Raw genomic sequence first — 26,620 nt, forward strand, 5'->3', positions numbered from 1 at the left:
GTGTGTAGTCCAGAGAGTTTGTATGAACAGCTGGACAAAATAAGATACTGTGACAACAACAAAATGCATAAGACAAGGAGGAGCTTAAACAACAAATTTAATTGGTTAGCTAATTCCACTTGGCATAGACATAGTGTGTCGGCAGAGGTTCAGTATTACAACTTTACATCAGTAATGGTGCCAGATGGAGTTCTTCACATCCTATCTCGAGGGCCAAAGTTTATTTGTACTCCAAAGAAGGATTTTTCTCAAATGATCCTACCCATTATGGCTGCTGTAAAGACTGTTCAATGTACAGAGCTGCACGGCGGAAGTTGCAAGTTGTGTCACCACCAGATCCTTGGAGTAGCCACTGTGTTAAACTATTTCTTACCAGTAATTATTCAAAGTTATTAGTTTTGGATAAGGACAAGAAGTTTATTATTTGTAGGAGTGGGGATTTTCTGGCTAGGGCTAATGAGTTTCTAGAACATTCTGGTTCTGTAATTTTACAGGAAGATTCAACAGTGACTGTCCTAAGAAAGACTTGGAGGGTGCTCGCAGGTAATATTTAATAGGGTTATCTTTTTCTCTGTTAAAAATTATTTTGATTCAATTGTTTGCTTTGATTAACAATGTGTATTTCAGTGGTTTGTAGTAATAATTTTGTAATCTATTACAAATAGTCTCACTTTCTGAAGAGCCTAAAATGTTTTGCCTTTTAACATTTTTCTTTCTATATTATTGCATCATTAAAGAACAAATGAAAAACAACATATAATAACAATAATAATATAAATATTGAATGTATAAATATTCAGTATTTTTCAGTGATGTTTATAGTTAAACAAAATGTGCCACTTAACACATTAAGACTTTAAATTGTTTTTTTCTTGAGAAAATAAAGTGTGTGTATATATGCTTATCACCTGTTTATATATACATTATATAATTTAATACAAAACAATATTGCTTTTATGTTACATTTATAAAAATGGCTTTACAATGAATCAGATCCTGATCCTGCAAAAGATAGTTGTATTGATTTCAAATACACTAAACATCATTTCACATAATTATGCTATTTCTGTTTTATGTATACTTGTATATTTTTTATTATTATTAATATAAAAAGTTAGAGGAAGGAAGCCATAAATACAGCATGTTTATATTCACAGTTAAAATATAATTATATATGTAAAGCAAATAAGATATTTATGATTTATATTAAAGATAATTGTAAATTTCATAATGGCCATAGCATGAATACCTCTGAATTTGATATGATTTAAAATATATGAACTATGTCAAATTTAATAATAATTTTTCCCTTTCTATTAACAATACTAAAATTATAGTAGAAATGATATTTCAAACTTGAATAATTTTCAACTGTTAAAATAATGATTTTTTTGATTAAACTTTTTTAATCCTTCTCTGTAGAATCTGTGGAATTCTGTAATGTGATAAATTCTTCCTTTGACTGCTTTCATAAACATGACTTTCCTCTTCAAATTATTGTCTGAATTATCTTCTTGCAAAACTGACAATCAAAAATTCTATTTTTAGCGAAAATAAGTAAATTGTGAAGATATATTTTAATATAAAGATCTATGTAGTTACAAATATTTTTAGATGGCTATATACTTCAAAAAAGCATGAAATAAATGTGTTAGATTCCAGAAAATTGTAATGATATTCTGCTCCGTCCATTAATAAACAGTTGTATGGTTAATCTATCCGTGTGACTCGATTTGTAAATTTTGACTATCAAAATATGTGCCTTGTTTTGTTTGCTTATTGAAAAATCTGTTATACATAATGAATTTGAATTTTGAAATATTTAATGTTGTTGTTATATAAAATATATATCAGCTATGAGCTTTTATATTCATGGATAAATTTAGAGAGATAGTTTAATTAGTATTAAGGTAGTAGAATCAAATTAGTACAAAAGTTAAAATTTAAATAAAATAGAATTTCAAAGTTAAACAGATAATCTACATTATCCACATTGCTCATTTATTATATGTTTGTATGTGTACAACTTGTAGAACAGTAAATTTTTAATAAAATGAATGTAAATAAAGAAATATTGTGATACTGTGTTGTTAAAAATATGGATTAAGGACAGAATGAAGAACAAATCCAGTAACTGTTATTATCTATTGGTTGAAATTTTTCAAACAAGTATCCTTTTTGGTAAGATGTATTTGACATTTATTTTTGTTTTAGATTATTAGCTTTATTTTTAAATGAAAATAAAATTTTAAATTATTTTTATATCAAATTAATGTGGATTGTTCAGAGTAAATTGAGTGATATGGCCAATTTTTATTTTAGATTGGTTTCTTCAAGTTTAGATTAATTTAACTGACATTACTTTTGAAAGGTATTTTTTATTGACAGTAACAGTAGAAATATTTAAGCACAAATAGTTTTATATTTTATTTACACTTTAAAAAATAAGATACTTTGAAAAAATTAAATAATGCATAAAAAACTTTTGTTTTATTGTATAAAGATACCTTTAAAAAAGCAAAGACGTATTAAACTGAAATTTTAATACTACTTTCCAGCGTATAAGATGACTTCCGACTTTTACAGTTAAAATATAGAGTTTGGGATATACTCGCCGTATAAGATTACCGTACTTTCCGGCATATAAGACAATTGGGCGTATAAGATGACCCCTGACTTTTGAGAAGATTTTCCTGGGTTAAAAAGTCATTTTATACGCCGGAAAATACAGTATTTATGAAGCAATCTGATAATCCTATTCTAGAATATTTTTCATAATGCATTAACCTATGTCAATCAAGTATAGACAAAATTGTCTTGCATTTACTAAAATAACAATTTTGCAATTATTTTACTCTTCTGCAATTTTCTCTAATTCATTATATAATCTGTTCTTACAATTACATAAAACTGTTTAATAAAACTTAACCATTTGGAGAAATTCTAAGATATTTACAAATAAAATTTTTTCAGATTATTTTAACATTAAATCTGAAATACTGCATTAGATATTTTCTGTATTTAATCAAATTTTTATCTACTAATTACCTTTTTCATTACTCAGAAAAATGTTATATTCATTTCAGTCCTATATGTGCAAAACAGTACAACATTAGGATATTCTCAAAGTTTAACTTTAAATTTTATTTTGATAATTTTATAGGAAATAATTTTACTAATTATAAAATGAAGTTAGTAAGTTGTAAAATTCATATTTGTTAAGTGAAGACTTGTTGAATGAAATTTAATGTAAGATATTTGATGCAATGCAAACTTAATGAGATTCCTTGCAATATATCCTTGATTACCAAATTCAGCATAGGCAATCCAGTTCACCAAGGAGGACATGAAGTTGCAGGTTAAGATTTGTCAAGAGTCAAGTATCACACTATGCTACTTGCCATTAGAGAAAAGAAACTAGTTTACTACATATACAGAATTCAAATAAAATCTTTTGTAGCTTTTTTGTGATTAAACAGAACAATCATATTTTATCAAGAATTGGTGCTTAAGCTTTATATCTATTCTAGTTCTGAACAGAAGAGAGACCTTAGACCTTTTTGAAGAAGGTGGAGAAAAAGTTGAAAGTAAAAAGAGCAAATTATCTGTGTAATTATGAGCATAAATTCCAAAACAATTAAGATCCTCAAGGGCATCCTGCATGACAAATGTCTTCAAGCAATTGCAGAGAGTGGCATCACTATATTTATTATGAAACAATGTCAATTCAGCAAACAAGCACCAAGACTCAAGGCTATCAATCATTGATATATTTGACTACAAATTCAAAGAACTCTTTCTAAAAAGTCTTAGTTGTTAAAGAAAATTTCCATTTCCTCTGAAAACTTTCAAAGTAATTTTTAAAACTTGCAAATAGATTGGTAATGTAAATTGCAAGAAGAGAAGAGAGAAAGTTTTAAGTAAGAATCCTTTAGATACCTATCAATTAGCTTCTCTAATGCCTTCAACCTAAAACTTGACTGAGAAGCCAAAGCTTCAACATAAAATTTCTTGCTGGGCTTGAGACTTAGTCTATAACATCAGCTCCATTATAAACATAGAAAATACACATACGTGAAAAGAAAAAAAGTGTCTTCATAACATGGAAAATAGTATAGTAAAAATACACTGTTGTTTGAATTTATTTTGGAACAGAATATATATAAAATAATAGCCAGAATTTTGGCTCAAAATTTCAAGTGAACTGAAATAATTTCATCAAACCAAGCCGATTTGTCTATGATATGTGATTGATTTATTTATATCTAATTAGTTATGATGCATTGTGTTATCTGTAATTGTAGTTTTGTGTCTTAGCATGTTTAGAATGTGTTGTTGTTTAATATTATTTATTGTGTGTGTATTATGTTACCTGAATGTGTAATAATTTGTGTGCAAGTTTTAATTTATTGTAGTTTGATTTTTTTTTTGTCAATGTAAGTATTATCAATATTATTATTGTTAAATATTACTTGCAATCTATCAATGCAATTCAAAGTCTTATCTAAAATAATGAATATTTTATATTAAAAAGTTAATTGTTTTAATTCTGCAATAATTATTGTTTCCCTATTGGCCATACTGACTCATTTTACTCTATTGGGCTGTTTAGACTTTATTATTGCAATATTAAATTAGTAGATTTATTTAAAGTAGTTTTTTTTATATATACTCTGAATTTTTGAAAACTTAGAGAGCACATTTCATTTGATTATTTTGTCCATTATCTTAACATTTGTCAAATATAATATAAAGGAGATGGAAACAAATAAATATAATTTTAATATATATATATATATAGTAAAATTATTTTATTTTAAAATTAGATGTTAACACACAAAAGAGCCTTCCTTTGCAGACTATTTTTGATGCATACAATTATAGCAGTTTCTAATAAATAGTTTCTAAAAATATTATCTTTTTGGAATTTGAAATGCCTGATAAGTTACATATAATCTCCAAGATACTTCAGATTTTAAATTGAATTTGACATCCACATCATAAATTAAAAGAATATTCTGGTGATTTTCATCTTACTTGGATATATTGTTTCTGGTGATTAGTATACTATTCTATAGCTCTAATGTATGTAGCTGTAATGTGTTAGAATCTCAGTTGACTGTGTGGTCAAGTTGAAATTCTAATACATTAAGGCTTGTATGGCCAGACATAATTTGTTTGTTATAGATGAGTCGGATCCACAATGAAGTCAGACAACATAGACAAGAGATTAATTTAACACACCTTCACACAAACCATCCCACCATTACCAAATCATATATCATTGCTGGCCAAAAAACATGCAACAATGAATGCAAATTATTAGCACATTTCGCCAATTATTCTAATAGTTTTTCATTATAAACAAAGCATAAAAAGTTTCAACGGAAGGTTTTTCACAGCAGAATTACAAATGACCTATTAGAAATAAGTGTAGTAAAATAATATATTTGAGATATTATTTACTTACTTATTCGTATCACATTCTCCTTTTATTGTATTTGCCTGATTACTTGTTTGTTGGAAAATATTTTAGTTTTGCTTAATGTGATGCTGTTTGATTTTTTTTTAAGTTTTATTAACACCATTTCTTTTTTTTATTTTAGTGGCATATCTATCAGTTTTAAATGCTGTACAAAAATCAATTCAGAACTAATGTTATCTAGGTTATAAGAAAAAATGTGTAAAAGTTAAAATAAAATAAATTTGTTATATTATGCACATGATATTTTTTAATGTAATCTTCCTGAATTGTTAAAAGCAATTATTTCATGTAGATATTAATTTCGTAAATATTTCTTTGCTAAAATAATTAGAAAAAATACTATTACAAATTGTCTGAGTTTCCACTCAGACAATTTGTAATAGTATTTTTATAAATTCTGATGAATTTCTGAAGATTAAATTTTACTATGAAGAAATTATTAAATTTGAGATTAAAAAAAATACTGATAATATAAAGTCTATACTAAAAACAATTATAAAAAAGAGAGCAAGAAATAATCAGAAATGTATTTAAATTTTGCATAGAATAGCTAAGAATAAATATCTTCAAAACAGGTATCTAAAAAAATGTCATAAATGCCAATGTCATAAGTTTAACTATCTTTAGTTGCATAATTTCTTTTTCATTGTGTTTTAAAAGTTAATTAGCAAAATTTATATATATTTTGGAATATCTTAATTTGTTTGTCTTCCAGTAAGATTTATATATTATGTACATCTTAATGGAATTTTGATTCATGTGAATTTATCAGAATTGTTTGAATGTATTCTTACTTGATATGCTGATGTAGATGAAAGAATTTACACTTTTCAATGAAAAGTTATTCTTCACGTATATTTTTTAATCGTAAAGAAAGAAAAACATCCAAAAACATTTAATGTTTAATTTCTTGAAAGAATGAAATGTCTCTCATTGAATCTAATAGTCATCAGAGTTTAGATTAAAAACATTGTGTATAATGTAACAAAAAATTTGATTTGTAACTTTAGATAGTACACTATTTATATTTTTAAATGTTTCTTTAAAATTTATAAAAATGTCCTGGATATTGCATGATTTATCATCAGTGTTTTACTCTACATAATTGAATGTATATATGCCTTTGCTGTATCTAGACACTTTCTTCTTTAATGCTACACAGTTATATTCTTCACTCAATCATTTTAATTTTATTATAGTTAATTTATATAGAGATGGACTATGCCAATGTTAATTGCAAGATGATGCACTTGGTTGGTTGAATTAAACTTAGAATATATCACATTCTATGTCAATTTTATTTCTTTTTATTTAACAAAATTCATACTAAATTTATGCCTTGTTCAAAAAAAAAAAAATGTTACAAAAGGAAACTGCATTACTGCAATTAAGTTAGGTAAAATTAAAACTTTACAAAATGATAAATGGAAAATTTTTCTTGTTTCCAAATATACACAGGGTGAGTTTTTATCTTGAGACAATGAAATAACTTAAACTCATTATTTTGGGAAAAGGGTATAGACAAAAATTGTAGGGTTTGAAGGGCCAATCAATTGGTGACCTTGGATGTGACCTTGACCTTCAAGGTCATTTGAGGGTCAGGTTTGTTTTTTCAATGGGAACACATTTTTGACCCTTGTAATGGAAAGAGTGAGAAATTTCACAACTGGACCTTTGACCTTATGGTCTAGGTCAAAGGTCAAGATTATTTTAAGGTTTAAATTATAAGCTGTTTCTAATGGGAAACCATACATTACTGGAATAGGGAGAGGTAAAAGTTACATTTTTCATGACCTTATTACTTTGACCTTTAAAAGCATTCACTACTTTTAGCACTTCCCAGGAATAACAATGTGGACGTAGTAGTTTTCTGCTCCCCTTTGAGGTGCTTATTATTATGCCTTTGACGCGCTTAAAATTATTAGGCTTGAGATGACCTTCAGAGGTCAAATTTGAGACTCAAGGTCATGGCTGATTATGAAAATTTGTGCACTTTCCATGTAAATGTAACTTTTACCTCCCTGCCTATTCCAGTAATAAAAAGTATGGTTTCCCATTAGAAAAAGCTTATAATTTTAACCTTAAAATAATCTTGACCTTTGATCTAGATCATAAGGTCAAACGTATATTCGGTTGTGAAATTTCCCACTCTTTCCATTGCTGGAGTCAAAAATGTGTGTTCCCTTTTGAAAAAAACAGAGTTGACCCTCAAATGACTTGAAGGTCAAGGTCACGTCCAAGATCACCAATTTGATTGGCCCTTCGAAACCCTACAACTTTTGTCTATACCTTTTTCCCAAAATAATGAAAACCAGTTAAGTTATTTCATTGTCTCAACACAAAAAACTCAACCTGTATATTATAAAATAAGTTTTGAAATTTTGTTAAAATCTATATGTATAATTTTATTTCTTTGTTAATGTACTGTACTGTACAAGTTTTGACTAAAAACCTGTTAAGTGGATAAAGCTAGGATTAACTAGATGCTAGCTTTATAGTTAAACCAAGTAACATTCTATTCATTTTAACTTTATCTTCTTAAAGTCGTCACTTCATGCACAAGTCACAAGTGGATAAAACCGACCTTTTTCAAAAATGAATGAATGAAGCAAGAACAAAATATAAAGATTAAATTCAGCCCTTTATATGGATAATATGGAGTGTATCTACCATTATTTGGATAGAGCTGAATATATATGATGCCTTTTTAATAGATATGAGTTTTTTTTGTTTTTTTTTAGCCAGTTGACAATGGATTAAAAACAACCATCATCCTAATGATTTTTCTTGTCTGTGATAAATTTCAGATAAATAGAACAAAAATGAAGTAATACATTAAAAAGTGTTGTTGTTCACTGATTTATATTTTCAACACTTGAAAAGTTTAGGACTTTGGTTGTCTCAGTATTTCATTTTACTGTCTATTTTCTAATTATATCTGCAATTAATTTTCTAACAGAAATAAAACATAAAAACAAATAATGTTTAAGATAAACTGCATACTGCTAAATGTCCACTCCAGTGGCTACTCAGGAGACATGGCACAAGTTATGCAGAAGTTTTATTTCTGTTCTAGCAGTTTTTGTGCAGGGTATGTCAATGTGGATTATAACAAATATGTATTTTTGAATTTTTCATTGTTGCAAAAGTTTATTCAGCTTGTTTTTTCATTTTTGAAAAAATTGTTTAGCTTTAGTGTCATTGGTTTAATTACATAGATAGACTGTTCTAAATATGTATTCTTTTAATATCTCATTTAAAAGTTTTTTGTTACCTTACACTACCATAGGTTTTGATGTGTGTGTGAATGCATACATGAACCTAATTTTGTTTTTCTTACGACCAGGAGAGATTAATGTTTAATATGCATGCTTTTATTACACTTAAGAAATTCTTAGTTGTATTTGCACAGAATCTTTTTGATTTTTTCCTCTGCTTTTGTTTGCAAATCACAATGTCATGTGATCAGTGGTGATGATGGACTTTCTTTTCTTCAAATTGTGTTAATCAATCACATGCTATTGTCTTGCTCAGTAAATATGTATTTATTATTAGGCTATAGTAATTTACAAATGTATTTTATACAGAGATCTAAATGAGATATCCAATAAATTTATAACTTAATTTTAATTAACATAAAAAATATTTTTCATGACGTATTTATGATTAAAATCATCATGTTTTTATTCACAGTATTCAAAATACCGTTGTTTAAAAAAATTGATTAAAAAACTTGTAATCAATAATCAGAAATAAGTTAATAATTCTAAATATAAAACTATTAATTTTAGATTGACAATATTTTAGAAATTTACATTTTTTAATCTTGCAGGCCACGTTTAATTTATTTAAGGTTTCATAGTTGTCCTATAAATAAAGAATAATAATGTGTTTATTAATAATAATTTATACATTTTTAAATATTTTATTTAGCTAATCCAGTGGTTCTCAATCCGTGGTCCACGGAACATGGGTGTTCTGTGAAAAAACAAATATACAATTAAAAATTTTTGCAAAAGAAAAATCAATACAATGTAAAATAATTTTTGTATGGGAATGTAATTAGCAAACGCCAATGCCGTCATCTACTAACGGAGTGTGCTTGTGATTTCAAAAAGGTTTGCCATCCCTGCTTTAAAGCTGATGTATTGTAAGTGTTCTGCAGAAAAAAATGTCAAAGTTTAGTGTTCCCCAACTTCAAAAAGATTGAGAACCTCCAAGCTAATCTATCTAGCTTAAATCTGATGTATGTCATACAGCAACTAAAGTTAACATGCTTTTATTGACAACAACAATATATCTGTTCCCTTGATTGATTCTATCCATCAATATGGAGTTTTTAAACTATTTTCTGATTTTACCAAACTTAGTAATTAGGACAAATAATTAAATACAGCAAAATAAGAAAAGGATATTCTAAAATCTCTAATAATGATTTATGTGCTGTTTTAAAAATATGTAAGAAATTAATACTCTTCAGTGATAAAAAAAAATCACAAATGCGTGCATATGTGCATGCACACACATTTTAAAAGAAAGTTAGCCTATAAAATAAGAAGTTAAATTATTGAAAAACTGTGGAATTAAATGAAAATTTTCTTTGCTTATTTAATTTCTACAGACATTAATCTAATGAAAAATGGAATGCAATAAAGAATATAGGTATATCTGTGGAATTAAATGAAAGTTATACCTATATTCTTTATTGCATTCCATTTTTCATTAGATTAATGTCTGTAGAAATTAAATAAGCAAAGAAAATTTGAGGAAAAAGTATAATTTACATATTTATCAATAATTATAAAAAATATGTTTAAACATACTTTTAGTTAACTAAATTTCAAGTGGAGGTGTTAATTTAGTTAATGCCACTTCTTGAAATTTTTGTAAACACACTGTTTTTCCTTAGGAGGACTGTATATTTCAGTGATGATAAAAAGAAAACACATTTGAACAAAATGTAGTCTTGTCAGAAAGATTTTTTAAGAATATATACATTTATTTAATAATCTTCATAAGGCATGTTGTAAAAATATTGTTTGTTAATGTTATACAAAAATTTAAATACAATTTTAAGGATTTAAGTTAAATAACTTATATATCAGCAATACTTATAAGAAAATTTATCAGTATGTAGTTATTTATAAATCATTTGTTTATTTCCAGAATTCATCTAGTATAATATGTATATCATAAATCTAACATGTTACAGCCTTGCCTGATATTAAATTGAAAGTTTATACCAAATCATTGAATTCACCAGTTATATATTAATTTCATGCATGAAAGGTGTAAGAATTCTTATTAATAGTCTAAAAAAAAAAAATAATACACAATGCTTTTGAGCTGCAATTTCTACTTGAAATAAGTTTCTTTAATGCTGTACAAATAATTTAAGTTGGATTATTTATTGGATACCTTATTTGGATATACCATACGTAGTACGATAAAGAATTAAATATAATTAAATAAGTAATTTGAAATTTGCACTAATTGTAAGTATATTTCCATGAAAAAATTTCTTTGACAGTGATAACAAGCCTTATAATCCTTTTGAAGACGAAGAGGATGAAGATGATAAGAAAACGTAAATATATTCGTACGAGGCATGATATCCCATCCTTGCTTGGCCAGTCGTTGCCCTACTAATGTTTATATTTATGCTAACACGCTTGCAGCAGAAAGGAAGCGTTTCTAATATCTCGAGCTTCCTCCCGCCGGAGCATTCGGCACCGTGCACGACCTTTTATTTTATTTTTTCATTTGACTAACAATATTAGATCTGAAAATATGATTTCCACATTGTAAATTGTCACACACGATTTTTAAAACTTATGATTTTATAAATTTTTACTTCTGAAATTTATACAATTATGATTTTGAATATATTTATATTTAAAATGATTTATTTAAATATGCTATCTTAGGCATCACAACTAAATGGACTTTTAATTACATTGTAAAATAATTGTATAATTTCATGAAATTATATAGACATATATCTAATGTATAGATTAATAATAATAGAGAGAAAGATTTTCATATTTTTCTCAATTATTGAGTAATGCTTTTTCTTGTAGCTTGCTATTGATTTAAGTATTGCTTTGCAATTTATTATTAGCTATGCTTTTAAGCCATTGATAAACTTTAATATTGAAAATCAATAGAATTGAATGACACACTAATTTTTGTGAAAAGAATTTTATTATTTAGTTTCTTACATGAAATAGTTAAACATTTTATATGGAATGTGAAAGAAATCATTTCCAAAATAGTAATATAAGATGTAAAAGTATATTTTTGTTGTAGCAATTTTCCGCAGGAAAATTGCTACAACTCACTACCATGAAAATATGGTAATCAGTTTAAAAAAAAACATTACACTTAATTGAAAAAACAATTCTGAAATACAGTTTGAAATAGAAAAAAGTCTTTTTTTTTTATGAACAGCAGAATCAAAATGATTGAACATCCTATGTATATCTCTTTGATTTGTTTCACTTATTTTGACAAATTTATAGTGATACACAAATTACTTCATAGTGAAAGTATGACACCACAAATTATTTCATAATGAAAATTTAGTGCATACTGTAATACAGTTTATCAAATTAGAATTTGTTAAATTATTATAGATTATTATAACATTTTATTTGCATGCCTACATAACTTGAAAAATTTCAAATGTTGAAATAAATAAATTATTTCTAAGTCTACAATATTTTAAAAATAAAAATATCAGTTAATGTTACCCTAGGTATCGAAGATGGCGGAGCTTCTGGTCACCATTTATGAATGTGTAATTATCTAAAATAGTGACCACGATGTATTAGTTACAAAACATCGTTTTTATAATTTAGGTTATTAAAAAAATAAATAATAATATGAAACAATAATTTTACTTACATTATTGCGCATCAGTTTCTTGTTTCTGACGTTTTGTTTCTACGGACATTACATTGACTTTTTTTTTTTCTTTTCTTATTTCTATCCAGATTCTCAGAATTCTTTCTTGCCTTTTTTTTCTGTTACCTTTTTTTCTTTATTGTTATTTTTAGTTACTGGAGCAGCGGGCACGGACTCGGGTTCCTTACTACGACCCATTTTGTAATTTTTAGTTTACGGCCTTTTTCGTATTTATGTTTACATATAACTGTTTCGTCTATTTCTACGATTTTATTCCGACCTCCGATTTTAAATGATGTCATAGTATGCAAAGCAACTAGCATCACATAACGTATATGGTTAGACCAGTTGACTGCAGCCTTGTTAAAAATACTTGCAGCAATAGCTGAAGTAGTTGAAGAGCATTCCAATCTCAGATAATGCCATATATAAGACTATTTCAGTCCAAGAAATTTTACCACAATTACCTTTAAATGTTCCAGCAAAGGCTGAACTATTATTCCAGCATTTTTGACATTGCATCACACATGAATTTCTATCATTTCAATATACTAATTTGCAATCCTTTGAACATTTCTTACACAGGTCATCAGTTTTCTGTAATCCTAAACATACTGTGAATTTAAATCCATTGTCATTTCTGGGATCCAAACCTATTTCCAAATACTCATGTTCTAGTAGTTGATAAAAATTATGGGAGATGCATCCGGCCCAAATTTCTTCAGAATTAATATCAATATTACTCATTTTAAAATAATTAATATCAGCAAAATCCTAATTAATTAATTTTACAGTTATGAAATAATTAAATTAGAATTACAATATTTTAAATTAATAATAATTAAATCCAATAAGTCTTTAACACAATTAATATGTAAAATCAACGATATCATTACACTAGTTACTTTGTTCTTAAAAATTTGCATATTACAACGTGATATATCACAGCTCCCTCTATCAACAACGTCACTTGGAAATCTGATTTGAGATTACAGGAAGCTCCACCATCTTCGATACCTAGGGCAACATTAACCAAAATATCGTATTTACTCAAATATAAAAAAGAGTTTTTTCCGGTTTTAATATCTCTGAATCTGTCTTCAATGTAATATGTCATAATTAGTGACCTCCAGCGTCGTGCATCTTATTTCTCTATCATTAATTCCATCATTTCATCATTTTATTAGAACAATATTCATAATAGCCAATGCTGATTCAGAAGAGCCTAACATAAAAGTAGAGATTCTGAATTCTATACTACAGAACAGTGATATACAACTTACTTTATTTGCAGTATTGAACAAATTTATCAATAGAACTGATTCTGACAAGATAAGTTTGTCTCGAGTTGTCTATTTTTTTAGAAAAATGCTTCTAAAAATATTTATGCATCCACTTTTAACCCTATTATCTTTTCAAATTTTATCTTATTGATATTTCTCCTCCTCCTTTTTAGTTTATTCATAGATTGAAATATTGAAAATAAAAGACTGATGGATGTATCTCGTACATTCCATTCAACAAATCTTATTTCTGATTATTTTCAGGAAAATATCAATTATACAAATCTACTTAATAAGAAGGCATAGAAAAATCTACTCGGCTTTCATCGATATATCCGAAGCTTTGATTCAGTCAATGTTCAAACTCTGATAAATAAACTACAAATCTGTGGCTCTGGAAAAAAATTCTCAGATGCTATTGCGAAACTGTTTTCAATCTACAGAATTACTATTAGTCACAATAACCAAATATTTCCAGAACTAAACTTAAACTGTGGATTATTACAAGGAGAACCGCTATCGCCATACCTGTTTAATTTTTATTTACACGATATTGATAAATTATTTCTACATGATACTGAAGGAATTCAAATCTCCGGAAAATCCTATCACTGTATGTTATACGCAGATGATCTTGTATTATTAGCACCAACTAAAATCGCTTTACAACGCAAGTTAAATTTTATTAACAACTATCTGAATTCGCTGTTTTAAAGATTAATATCTCTAAATCCAATGTTGTTATATTTAGAAACAATGTCAAACTTCCAAAGCAAGAAAAATCATTCTATTTAAACAACCAATCTCTCTCCTTAGTAAATGAAATAAAATATTTAGGAATATCATTTAATTGGAATTGTAATTTTCAACCGCACTTGAAGAAATTATCCAAAAAAATCACTACTTTAATAGACAATGTTATAAATTTGTGCGCAACTCTAAAAATTACGAATATAAAACTACAGATGAAACTATTTAACCTGCTGATTATCCCTTCAATATACTATGCAAGCTCGATATAGGCTGTAGATTTATTACCTGATTTAGAAAAATTCCATGTTATTTACTTAAGAAAACTATATAAAATAGAAAGATCTGTTCCTGGATATGCAATTTGAGCCGAAACAAATAGATTTCAACTGTTTCGTTTTATTTAAAGAAACTGATTAAATTTTATTATAGATTAAAAAATACTAATGAAGATAATATACGATTCTTGCATCAAATAATGCTAAATCAAACTACTAACTCCGACAAGAATAAAAATTTATGGCAATATCAATTTAATAAATTACTGCAATCCTATGGTGTATCCAATAGTTTATTTGATAATTCTGAACCGGATTGGCAATACGGCTACTCATTAATGATCGAATCAGCATTTTCCCATTCAATTATAATGGACCAAAACTCACTATATCATTCAGCATACCATCCATGGTATATCAACGTTTTAAAAATCCCGTCTTATTCGAATATCACAACTGCTAATATCAATATGAATATAAAACGATTACTAATCCAATTAAAACTCAATAAATATTCACTTTATATTAATAATACTTATTTCAATTGTACAAAAAACAGATGTCATTGATGCAACTCAATTGAATATTCTTTGAATCATTTACTAAGAGACTGTGAAGGACTAAATACATACTATCGTATTGCATATGCATATTGTTTGTTTGTTTGTCAGATATAAAATGTACACTAATAAATATTGTAATCATTAAACCCCCTGTAACAAGGCTTAGCCTTAATGCAAATAAATTATTATTGTTATTTTTTTCAGGAAAATAAAACCTCATCATTACATACAATCAATTAAATATGCTTTTTTAAATTAGATTTGATTCAGAATTTTTATTTCAAACCTATTTTAAATTGTATAAATAAATAAATGTATGTATGTTAATAATAATTGTCTTATGATTTATAAGATCATAAAACAGTTTGGAATGAAGAGCGTCTTTGATTATTTTTACAACTAGATCAAAGATAACTGTGCATCTGCCATGTCTGTTAAAGTTACAACATTATAAGTCTTTTGCATTCCATATAATATGTCATAATACACATTACCAAATATCCTTTGCTAAATATTTCTGCTTTTATGATAATTTTTTAAAATTATTTATTTAGGAATGAATAAATATATATTTTTATATGATGATTAAAATAGTTCCCATTTTTCTATATCGAGTAACGGGCACAAATCATTGTGTATAATAAATTAAATGTATGTGAAATTAACTTTAAACTATATAAGAATGCATGACAAACAAGAGCTTGCGCTTTGAACCAGCACTTTCTTGATAAGTTCTATAGTAAAATGTAGTGAATATTGCTAAATAATTGTAAGATTAATAGTAAAACAATGATTTTAAACGAAACTGGCGAAAACAAAAATCATATTAAATAATTTATTTTTCAGCTCAAATTATATTAATCCAGCTCTATCATTTGATTATTAATTAGTGGTGAACGATGTATATAGTTATGTATTGTAAATTAGTTGAGCCAGAAGCATAGATCATAAGATTCTCAATTTGGATTTATGCTACCCAAACTTGCATTGCCATTCTATTATGCTATTAGGATGAATCTACATAGTAAGAAGTTACAGGGTTTCAGTTCCATTCCTGATCTAAGTTATTCTAGAAGAAAAGGTGCACATAAAATAGGCCGTGTTTCTTTATGCAGCGCTCGAGAAGCGCTTTACAGCGAACACACCGAAACTGGTTTCTGATTGGCCAACACTGCTCGTGACGTCATTTCGCTACACTTTTGCCGCATAAAGAAATGCGGCCATAAGGTTTTATGGCTATGGATTTCCATATTTTTCTTATCCCGTTTGGAAAACTTCTGAATATCCTACATATTTATAGATATGGTTTGTATTGCCTAGATTTATCTAAACGGTAATCAGAAAAATTTAGTATTCCTTAAATATCTAATTTTGTTTAATGAAATTATTAATGCATTTCTACTCCTGTGTAGAAAATTAAAAATATTTTATTCTACAGAGGTAATTTGAAAAAGATAAAATGGTGTGGATGTTTGTTGTAATTTGTAGTTCTTTGTGAAAATATTTTTTTAAATTGAATTCTTTTGATAATTATCTGGCATCATTGTGAAAAGAATCTAAAACAGTTTGGATATCTAGAAAATATGTAATATTTTCTAGATATCCATCTGGTAAATAATAATGAATAACTTTTTCTACCTTAATGATGCCTTTTCTTTTAACTGCAACCCACTGCTTGTAAATAAAACTGATGAATATCTGAAATAAATTCTACACCAATCAACCAACTTTTTTGTGTTAAGATTTGAAATTATATGATTTATATCTTTAAAGCTGTTTGATATATGTTCTTAATTATTTTATCATTATGTCAAATGGAGTTTTATGGATATGGATTTCCTTGCTATAATAAGCACCTTACTCAAGTGTATCTAACTTTTACACTTCAATCACTTCATAACAAACCTCATATGAAAACAGTAGTTTTCCGAGAACTCCCAAAGACATCAAAATTTAGCCGAAGTACTTTATTCCACAGAACTTTTCAATTATACACATTTCTGTGTGTGAAAAAAATTGTGTAGTAAATTTTGCTATGATAAATCATTTTAAAAATTTATTCTATTATGATGATGTCTAGATAAAAAAAAAAAGATAACAGCAATCCATTGCTTATAGTCTAAACATGGCAATAGCATAATTTTAGATTAGAAACATTAAGGTGCTAAAATACTGTATAACATCTTTTTAAGCCATGACTATCTGCTTTATTAATCAGTATGGCAAGTCACAAATGTATGCCAAACAAACAATATAAAATTAATTTTAAGATGATACAAATAAAAAAATGCCAGTTTCATTTAAAATTATTTTTGTAAAACTTTTATATTGAAGATTTCTTTAAGAAAGCATGTTCTAAATACATACACTTTAAGCAATTCATAAAGGAAAATCTATTAAATTGCAGATGCAACCATTTTTTTCTCCCTATCTAATATTTTGATTTTAATTTATTTACAACTTTATTTTATAGAAATGGCCAAGAACAAAATCCTTTTGAAGATCAAGAAGATTGGGAGGAATATCAGAATGATGCTTTGGTAGATACCGGAGAACCGGGCGTGCCTGTCAAAGCCCTCTACGATTACATAGGCACAGAGGCTGACGAATTATCCTTCAAACAAGGTAAGTCCTGTAATTTATTTAAAATGCTCAAACAAACTTCTGACAAACTGTGTTTTGCCAGGTGATCAGTTTGAAAAGCTAGAAGACGAAGACGAACAAGGATGGTGCAAGGGTCGCAAAGACGGGAGAGTGGGACTGTATCCCGCCAATTACGTGGAAGTGGTTCAAAATTAAATTTAATCGGGGTAATCCCTATGGGAATTGCCAATTATATTTTGTTAAATAAGTCACTTCTGTATTCCAAAGTGGTGTAAGCGCATCACCTTATTAAGTTGTGCAGTGATTATGTGCCAACGGTGGTTTGTTTCACTGTCATTAATCTAATCCGTTAAACTAGTTCTTTTTTGTTAGGAAATTTCTCGGATCGACGTCGGATCCGTAGAAACTAATGCAAAACCATAGCCGATCTTCGAGATGTCTCATAATATTCCATTTCCTGTGTATAGAATCCAAAATAAATGGAATCGTCTAATAACTCGCACGGAGAAACACATACATAATAGAGGATTACTTTGTCGTCGTCGTTCAATTTTGACTCTTGTAACTTAATCTCAACATATCATCCAATAATCTGTACTCTATATTAATCTACTGACAACTCCATTGTATAGATCATTTTGAGAGAGCGATAGTTTCTTAAAGTCAAAGTGCTCTGCACCGACCACTATTGCACAGAAATAAAACTTGTCGTGTCTGGAATTTTTTTATAATCATATTTTTTAAAGTATCATTATGTATACATCTGCGTCTGCACGTTTTATTTTAAAATATAGTTGGATTGTGTTATTTCCACAACATATTTGTGGTAAAGGCAACTCGGTATTGCCCAAGATACTGTCACACGAGAAATCCAGTGATTGTTTTTTGAATTTGTGATATGAATTATTATTGTACTTACTTTTTTAATAAAAGCTTTTCCTTTTAAAATATGGAAAATACGATCAAATAAATGATCTGTTACTTAAACGAAGCATTCCCAGATCTGTATAAATTTTGTAACAGGTTACAGAGAACTGTCGTCGACAATCTTTCTTGTAGGGTTTGAAATAAATTTGTGGACCACCGAAACTTTGTAACACAATTCATAAATTAAGGTTTACATCTTTTTTACAGAGGCGATATTTATTAAATAACCCGGAGTAATATTGTGTACGGAACACGGAAATGTGCCATACAGTATTACTTGTGGCGTCTGTGCAGCTATCTGATCTCTATCATTGTCTATGGTCACTGGATTTCTCAAAATGTTTTTGTTTTGGTCTTTGCTTGTAAATTATTTTGCTTTGCACATTTATTTTGACTAACTCACAAAATTTAAATGTTAGTTGAGCAGTGATGATAATGAACTATATTTGAGAAGAGAAACTGTGCAATATTAACTGCATAATAAACATGTAGAAAGAAAAACACAATTATTTTAATACAGAGTTTTCATGTAAATGTTGATAAGAAATGGTGAAAGAGTACTTGGGACAGCTTTGTAGTTTAAGTCAAAATAAAACGAGTACTATTAAAAGCATTGTCTTTGTGAAATGATAAAAGAAATAAACATGCTTATTATCAAATTTTTTTATTCACAACTAACAAAATTTGAAAATAATTTTTTCTTTGACTAGATACACAATAGGACTAATGAATGACTGAAATTGATTTAGAAAGGGTTTCTTCAATTTTAATGCTTTACAGTTTTCTACAATAAATACAGATTTTTAAAATGTCTAATTTCTATTCAAATCAGGAGAAACTAGTGCATGAATACTAGAAACAGACTTACACACAAACTTAGATGATGTCAGAAACTTGACAACATTCCTAGTGATGTAATAGTAATATTTACAAACTAATAAAGGGAATGTAGGAATTTTTCATGATCGCAATTAAAATATTTAATTTTGCTGAAAGGATCATAAGTTACAAATTGTCTTTTGCCTTGTAAATAATTACAAATACCAGAATGAGTTTTAACTACAAACAATCCATTCTGCTTAACGTAAATCTTTCTTTCAGGAGCTATGTGGAAGAACAATCCCATCAATAGCTTTTTCAAAAAATTTGGAAAGAAATGTCATTAGTAGCAGAAATTTTAACAAAATTATTACAAAACTATCATAAAAAAAAATACTTGAAATTATAAACAAAAATCCCACTACAGTTAGGAATGATTTAAATTATCGAATGGCGTTCTCGCAGTGCATATTCAATACCTCGATGTTGCGTCAAATAATCGTTTCCAAATTTAAATGTGAACATACGTGGACAAATCAAAATTACAAACAACTACACGGACGATAGACGTTATAACTATGGCATAAATGAATGTGACCTTTCTTCGTTAAGGATTAATTTGCATAGAACCTAAGTATGCAGTTACTAAGCTTGAAATTGACAAAATTATACACAAAACTCTTCTCAAAAGAGATGCTTCCTGTCTGTAGCTATCAACTAGTTTAATTGGCTTGAATTCTAAAATCTACTACGTATATCACAGCGAGGAACATCGTCCAGATGAGTCGGTAGTGGGGAAGTGCCATATTTCGTCAAAACATATTAAAATTGTAATAAAAATATTCTCTTATGAGTAAATATGAAATGCCAATATGAAATTTTTTACACTGTAATTAATTTCCATTTCGGACGATTTGAACTGTCCTTAATGGCAATCAAAATATGTTTGTGTGTCTTAGTTATACAAATCTAGTTTAGTTTGGATATCGTACTTCCCGTCCTCTTTGTTCCGTTTGTCGAGAAAGTACAGGCAGGCACGACAGTCGTTCTGGGTGCAATTGAAAACAGATGTATTTTTAAATGGGCAGATATCTGATTGCAAACTATCATACAGTAATGGAACAGATCAGCTGCAGAATAAACCTAAAAATAAAATTATTTAACAATCTCAAATATTTATAATTTGAACAGCTCACAAATAATGAGACTTACTAGACATAGCCAGAGTACAACATATTCATTCATGAAGGTGTTGAAATACTGATTTAGAAAGAGCATTCCGGGTCCAATAAGTATAGAATCTAGATAATCCATTTCACTTTTGGTCATATGAGCAATCTATTAAAAATAAAGGTTAAATTATAATTTTTTTAATATCAGCATCCCGTTATTAAGAATTCAACTTTCTACATTAAATTATTTACAAAGAAAAATCATTGTAACATTATACTAGATCACCATGGCTAATGTAACAGTTGTCTTACAGCATTAAACCAACATTTTTATAACTATCCATTTCAAGCTGCTTTATTACACTCAAATTGAACAATACTTTTCATATACCATCATGGAATTTTATTGAGGCCTTTTGCTAAGAATCTCACAACTACTGGATATGGGCTTTAGAAACTCCCAGGTGTTACTTACCAAGTCTGTTATCCATACCTTGTCAAAAATCCCACTCAAGGATCACTGTCTGATGTGGTTTCACATTACATTTTATCCTTGGGCTTTACTGTTTTAAGAAGTTACACCCAGTAGTCCAGTAATCTCCATAGCTACACAGCTCTAATTCTACAACTGTAACAAAGAAGTTGCCTGGATGAAACAATGTTCACTCTTGCATGTGAAAATTGTCTCATATTGCAAGACCAGTGCTACAGCCATTACAAGATCATTTTACTGAGAACAGTAATTAGTTACTTTTCTTTCCATGGCTTGTCCTTGGAGTGACATGGTGTAAGATCAGTTAATCACAAATTTGTGATTTTTGGTTGTGGGGTTACCTCAAAGCCAATATCTATGGTGATGGTGCCTCTAACCTAGCTGCTTTAAAAGACAACATAATGTGTATGGAACATTCCTCCAGATGTAATGCAGTCAAGCATACTGTGTATTTCGTGGACTTCAGAACAAAACAATGATAACCTCATCAAAGCTCAACTGCAACATCTTCCAACATTGTGAATAAACAATGAAAGATATATCATCACAGCCCAAAAATCAAAAATGTAATTTCAAATTTTTATCTTTATTCCTTATTTGTATTCCTCAATATGGTGTTTTTATGTTGCAGTTCTCCTAAAGCCAAACAATTGCTGGATTATATTGGGCTATATTAATGTTACTAACAACTAAATATCAAATAATTTGGTCCATAGGTAAGTGTTAGGCACCATCTCTTGGTAAATTTAAATTAATTATTAAGTATTAATTTAACTATAATTATTAGAACGTTCTGAAAGAAAAGTATTTACCCAAAGCAGAATTTGATCCCCACAACTCCTACATGATATGCAGGAGTTGTGGATTCAAATTCCGTGGTCACATTGCCATTATGCTACCCAGACCTCCATCCGATCTTTGCTTCCAAAACTGTTAATTTAGATATAACCATACTAGGGACAACTCAGAACACATGGCTTGTAACTCCCATTAATGGCACTTAGCTATTACATTTACCCTGGCATAGAAATAGAATTCATTAAAAAAGGATTCCTAAGTGATAGCTTTAGTATGTTACTTTTGCTTTCCAGACTAATGCAAGTGCTGGTAGCCTTATGAGTTTAATTAGTAAGTAAAACTGGTGGCAACAAAAATAAAAACTGGCAAAATGGTTGGTAATTTTTTTTAATTTTCCAGAAAGACCTCTATGTATGTGTAAAGACTGTTTTATCATGATAAAAACAGTCTTTACACAGTGTGTAAATGATGGCTATTATTTTACACTTTTAGCCAAGAAAATACAATTGAAATCATGTTTTATGTTTCTATGACATTTGACTTTACCATGTTCCTGGTCTTGATGTGAAATGCTAATGCATGAGGTATAAGGCTCATTTTCAGACAATAGTTCTAATTAGTAATAGAGCTGCCATTATAGACAAGATTTAAAATCAGCCCACAACAAAGATTGAATTCAAACCTGGGTTTTCATAGGATTAGACCCAACTATATAGCCACAAGGCAATACTAACATCTAGGATTTAAATGATGTATGATGAAATTTAAAACTTAGGAATAGAAATATTTTGGCATCAACATTAAAAAATACAGTGAAGCACCATTTCTATTACTTTCAATGGTAAAATAAACTTTGACACACAAAGGAAGAGTCATTTATAAGGTAATTTTCTTTCTGATGAAGTAACAGATACTGCAATATTGTTTTAGAAAACAATTTCTAAAATACATTCTTCACATTCCTGATATTAATTTAAACTGGATAAAATTGACTTAATCAAATATATTATGCTTTAGAAATGAAGGCCTAGCAGAAGATTATTGCCTATAATGGATATGAAAGGATCACAATATAGGAATGGTCTGTTTGTAATATTCTATAACAACAAAACTGCATAAACAAAGCATGTTTTAAAACTTTCATGAACTATTCCAATATATAATTCTTAATGGATATTCTGAAATTAAGAATTGTTATTTGTAGAAGGCAGCATATCACTCATTCCCAACAGCATTTGAGTATTAAACAGGAAGAAAAACCACTTTGGAATTATTTTATATATCTAATTAACAGCAATAATGTCTACACAACTACAGACCACTGTAACTTACAAAAAGAGGTGTTCAATAATAAGTTTTTATGATAATCTTTCTATCTTGTTTGATCCAGACCCTTAAGATAAGTACAATGGAGCATCATTTATGCATAAAAAAAAAAGATTTATTTTTTTAACATAAAAATATACTTACAACAAGTCTATTTGTGACTTTGGATGCCACCATACCAAAGGCCAAGATGTATAGACACGGATGGTTTTCGTAGATATTGTAAGTGGACTTTCTGTAAATGATGAAAGCAGGAATGACCACCAAACTGATGGGAATGGATGGAGAAAGAACACTAGTACCCTAAAAGGAAACGAAGAATTAGATTCTGGTAGAAATCTTTCATAAACATTGTTATTTGGTTAATAAGAAAAATTGGTGAGAATATTAGTCTATTTACTTACAGCAACTGTGGAACCATTCTTGCCAACTCCGCCGGATAAAATGATAGTTAACAGAGAGTAACATATAATCACCGATACCGTTAGGGCCAAAGCCACGGGCAGTAATCTGAGTTCCACATGCAAGTAAGGTATCTAAATGGTTATTACATTAAAAAGTATTAATATGCAGAAAGATGAAAATTCTTGCATTCTTATTATTTATAAATTAAATATATATACACATATGCAATCCTAACATCTTTCTGCAGATAAAATTAATAATAAGGAAAAAACCAATGAACTTGTAGTGAGTTAGTAACCAAACAAATTTTTAGTGTGTCAGCAGGGTCATGACTAGTAGTACGATTAACGTTAAACAGAAATCCATCATCCGAACGATTTCAACTTACTGCAACCGTCGATCCATTTTTTCCTGCACCACCAGTGAAAATGATGATCATATAACCATACATGACCACAGAGACAACTACAATCACTAAAATTGTAGGTAGTATTTTCAGTTGAATACGTAATATTGGAATCTAAAAGTGTATAATTCCAAAAATATATGTAAAATTTTAAATTGATTTGTCTTTTTTAATTATCTGCTTGTTAAAGTAATTATATTTTATTGGCAATATAATATAATTGCTGTAACAAGCAGAAACCAATAAAATTGTATGGAGGATGATTATTATTTGAACTATGAGTACACAATAAAACTTAAACCTTTTAAAATTATATATTTTAAACGGTTCAAAAGCCTTTTAAACTTATTCTATTATACTGAATTAATCATTTTAAACTTATAATACAACAGAGTCCCACAAACTCGACTTAATAATGTGGACTGAGAAGGTAATGTTACCAAAAAGATGATTTTTACGGATAGCAATGATGCTAGTTTAAATAGCAGAATTTTCGTGAGAGTATTATATGTGCAATCACTATTGTTATTAATTATGTACCAATAGTAACTATTTCTATTTCTAAACTGTTTGACTATTTGGTGGTTTCTCTATAGTCAGTTACATTTGCATGGTTGTGTTTTGCAGTGAAATCTTGGAAAAAGAGTTATATTAATGAGTGTAGCCAGCAAATAATGTTAACTTATTTGATCCTAGTGTTATGTTACGAAGATAAAAATTAGATTACATTACATGTATTTCCTTTTTTTTTTTTTTTGGACAACATAACACGTTTTATGGAATGTCAGTTATTGAGAGTCGAGATTCTGGGACTCTACTGCATAATAAATGTGTTATATGTTGTTTAAATATTACATAATTACACAATCATTATATGTAAAGATCAGTTTTGAACTACATTCAGATTTTTACAACCCAAACATTTCATGGAAATAAGTAGAAGAAATGAATTAATAGAAAATTTAAAAATCAATAATAAAAAATATACAATATAATTTGTATAATTATTATTATAAGTAAAAAAAAAAACTATCTCCAGAATATGTAAAGAAATTTTTAACCATATAATGATTTTTGTTTGCACCTGAATAATAATACAGCAATTGATCTAATTGATTATGCCAGATATTCTGCTATTATATATAATCTCAAATTATATTTGGTTTTATCTGAAATGAGTAGCTGGCTTATTCAAAGAATTTTCTATTTCATGTACCAACTAAGAAATAGAGATTTTTTTTGGCAAAAACAAAGCTTTTATGAGTTTGGCTTAAGAATAAATGACATAAATTGGGTATTACATACAATAACATGCCTATTGAAAATCAGTGCATTTCATCCATTGGCAATCAACATGTTAAAACAGTGATGAGCAACTTTTTCTGAAGACAGGCCGCAGTGAACTTCCTAGGCTTCCAGTAGAGCATGCTTTTTTTTAGAGCTGTAGATTTTAATAGTATTAAGAACCAACAATACTGCCAGTACACTAGGTACTAAAATAATATATGCTAATGGTATGCAAATGAGTAATATATAGTTTATTCTTATCTTTTCACTGGTCAAGTTTAGTTTGAATGTTTTTGTCAGGAATATCAGCTTAATTTTATTTTCCTGTTTTCTAGTTCATACCATTGTGCAACCACAATTGTGTTTCCAAAGCTTTGGTGCCACAAGTTAAGACCTCTTGGGCTCCAGATTGTTCAGGATTGTGTTAAATAATTTATTTTAAAAAATTTATTATTATTGGACAGTGAATAGAATTAATAATTTCTATTAAATTAAAACAGGACAAAATAAATAAAATTCACTAAAACGAAGTCCTTAAACCTTTAAGTGAAAAATTAATTACATAATAATTATATCTTAAATAAAAATTGGATAATTTGCAAAAGTTAAGATATGAATATGACAAATCTATTATCTCATCTGTACTTTAATTGTTTACTTTTTCAAACAGAATTACCTAATGAAATCAACATTATACAGTAGAGCATCGATTATCTGACTCAATTGGGGACCGGAGCTGGTCGGATAACTAAAAAAACGGGTAACCGAAAAGTATGAAAAAATACATTATTAGTATAATATATTAGTATATCCCATGTAATTAGTATATTAGTATATCTATATTAACCTACTTCGCGTTGAATTATCATCAATGTTAAGCCTAACAATTTTTTTTTTAAATAATAATCGTCGCTATTGTATCGTTTAAAATTATTTCTTTATTTTGCACAAAATAAATACTGGCCTTCCTTTCATGGTCGAGCCAGTGTTACCAGCTAAAACATGCAAAAATTTAACAAAAATAATATTAAAGTAGCCAAGACATAGCTAAATATTGTAGCACCGCATAACTAGCCGACATTTGAATTTGTCGACTAGAACGCGGTCGGTTAACCAAT

The 26,620-nt window shown here is 28.2% G+C and overlaps 3 protein-coding genes across 10 annotated transcripts in view; 1 reads left to right on the forward strand and 2 right to left on the reverse strand.

Annotated features, from left to right (window-relative positions):
* LOC136983040 (protein kinase C and casein kinase substrate in neurons protein 1-like) overlaps positions 1–19,406 on the forward strand; it is an 85,430-nt gene extending 66,024 nt beyond the window's left edge. For 4 of the 6 annotated variants that reach the window (XM_067279660.1, XM_067279658.1, XM_067279664.1 and 1 more), the window contains 3 exons: positions 11,016–11,072; positions 17,739–17,890; positions 17,952–19,406. In XM_067279660.1, coding sequence (XP_067135761.1) covers positions 11,016–11,072; positions 17,739–17,890; positions 17,952–18,064 — 322 coding nt within the window. In that variant the 3' untranslated portion in view covers positions 18,065–19,406. The remainder of the gene's footprint in view (positions 1–11,015; positions 11,073–17,738; positions 17,891–17,951) is intronic. The other 2 variants (XM_067279662.1, XM_067279663.1) reach the window with 1 other exon arrangement.
* LOC136983044 (CD9 antigen-like) overlaps positions 1–26,620 on the reverse strand; it is a 285,455-nt gene that overhangs the window by 54,315 nt on the left and 204,520 nt on the right. The window lies entirely within an intron of this gene.
* Positions 19,445–26,620, reverse strand: part of LOC136983041 (choline/ethanolaminephosphotransferase 1-like) — a 34,436-nt gene continuing 27,260 nt past the window's right edge. Inside the window, exons 5-9 of one of the 3 annotated variants that reach the window (XM_067279665.1) lie at positions 24,198–24,329; positions 23,809–23,940; positions 23,549–23,707; positions 20,828–20,953; positions 19,445–20,758 (exon numbers count right to left, since the gene is read on the reverse strand). In XM_067279665.1, coding sequence (XP_067135766.1) covers positions 20,585–20,758; positions 20,828–20,953; positions 23,549–23,707; positions 23,809–23,940; positions 24,198–24,329 — 723 coding nt within the window. In that variant the 3' untranslated portion in view covers positions 19,445–20,584. The remainder of the gene's footprint in view (positions 20,759–20,827; positions 20,954–23,548; positions 23,708–23,808; positions 23,941–24,197; positions 24,330–26,620) is intronic. The other 2 variants (XM_067279667.1, XM_067279666.1) reach the window with 2 other exon arrangements.

This window comes from Centruroides vittatus, unplaced genomic scaffold, assembly GCF_030686945.1.
Source record: "Centruroides vittatus isolate TY-2023 unplaced genomic scaffold, ASM3068694v2 contig_875, whole genome shotgun sequence".
NCBI classification, from domain to species: domain Eukaryota; kingdom Metazoa; phylum Arthropoda; class Arachnida; order Scorpiones; family Buthidae; genus Centruroides; species Centruroides vittatus.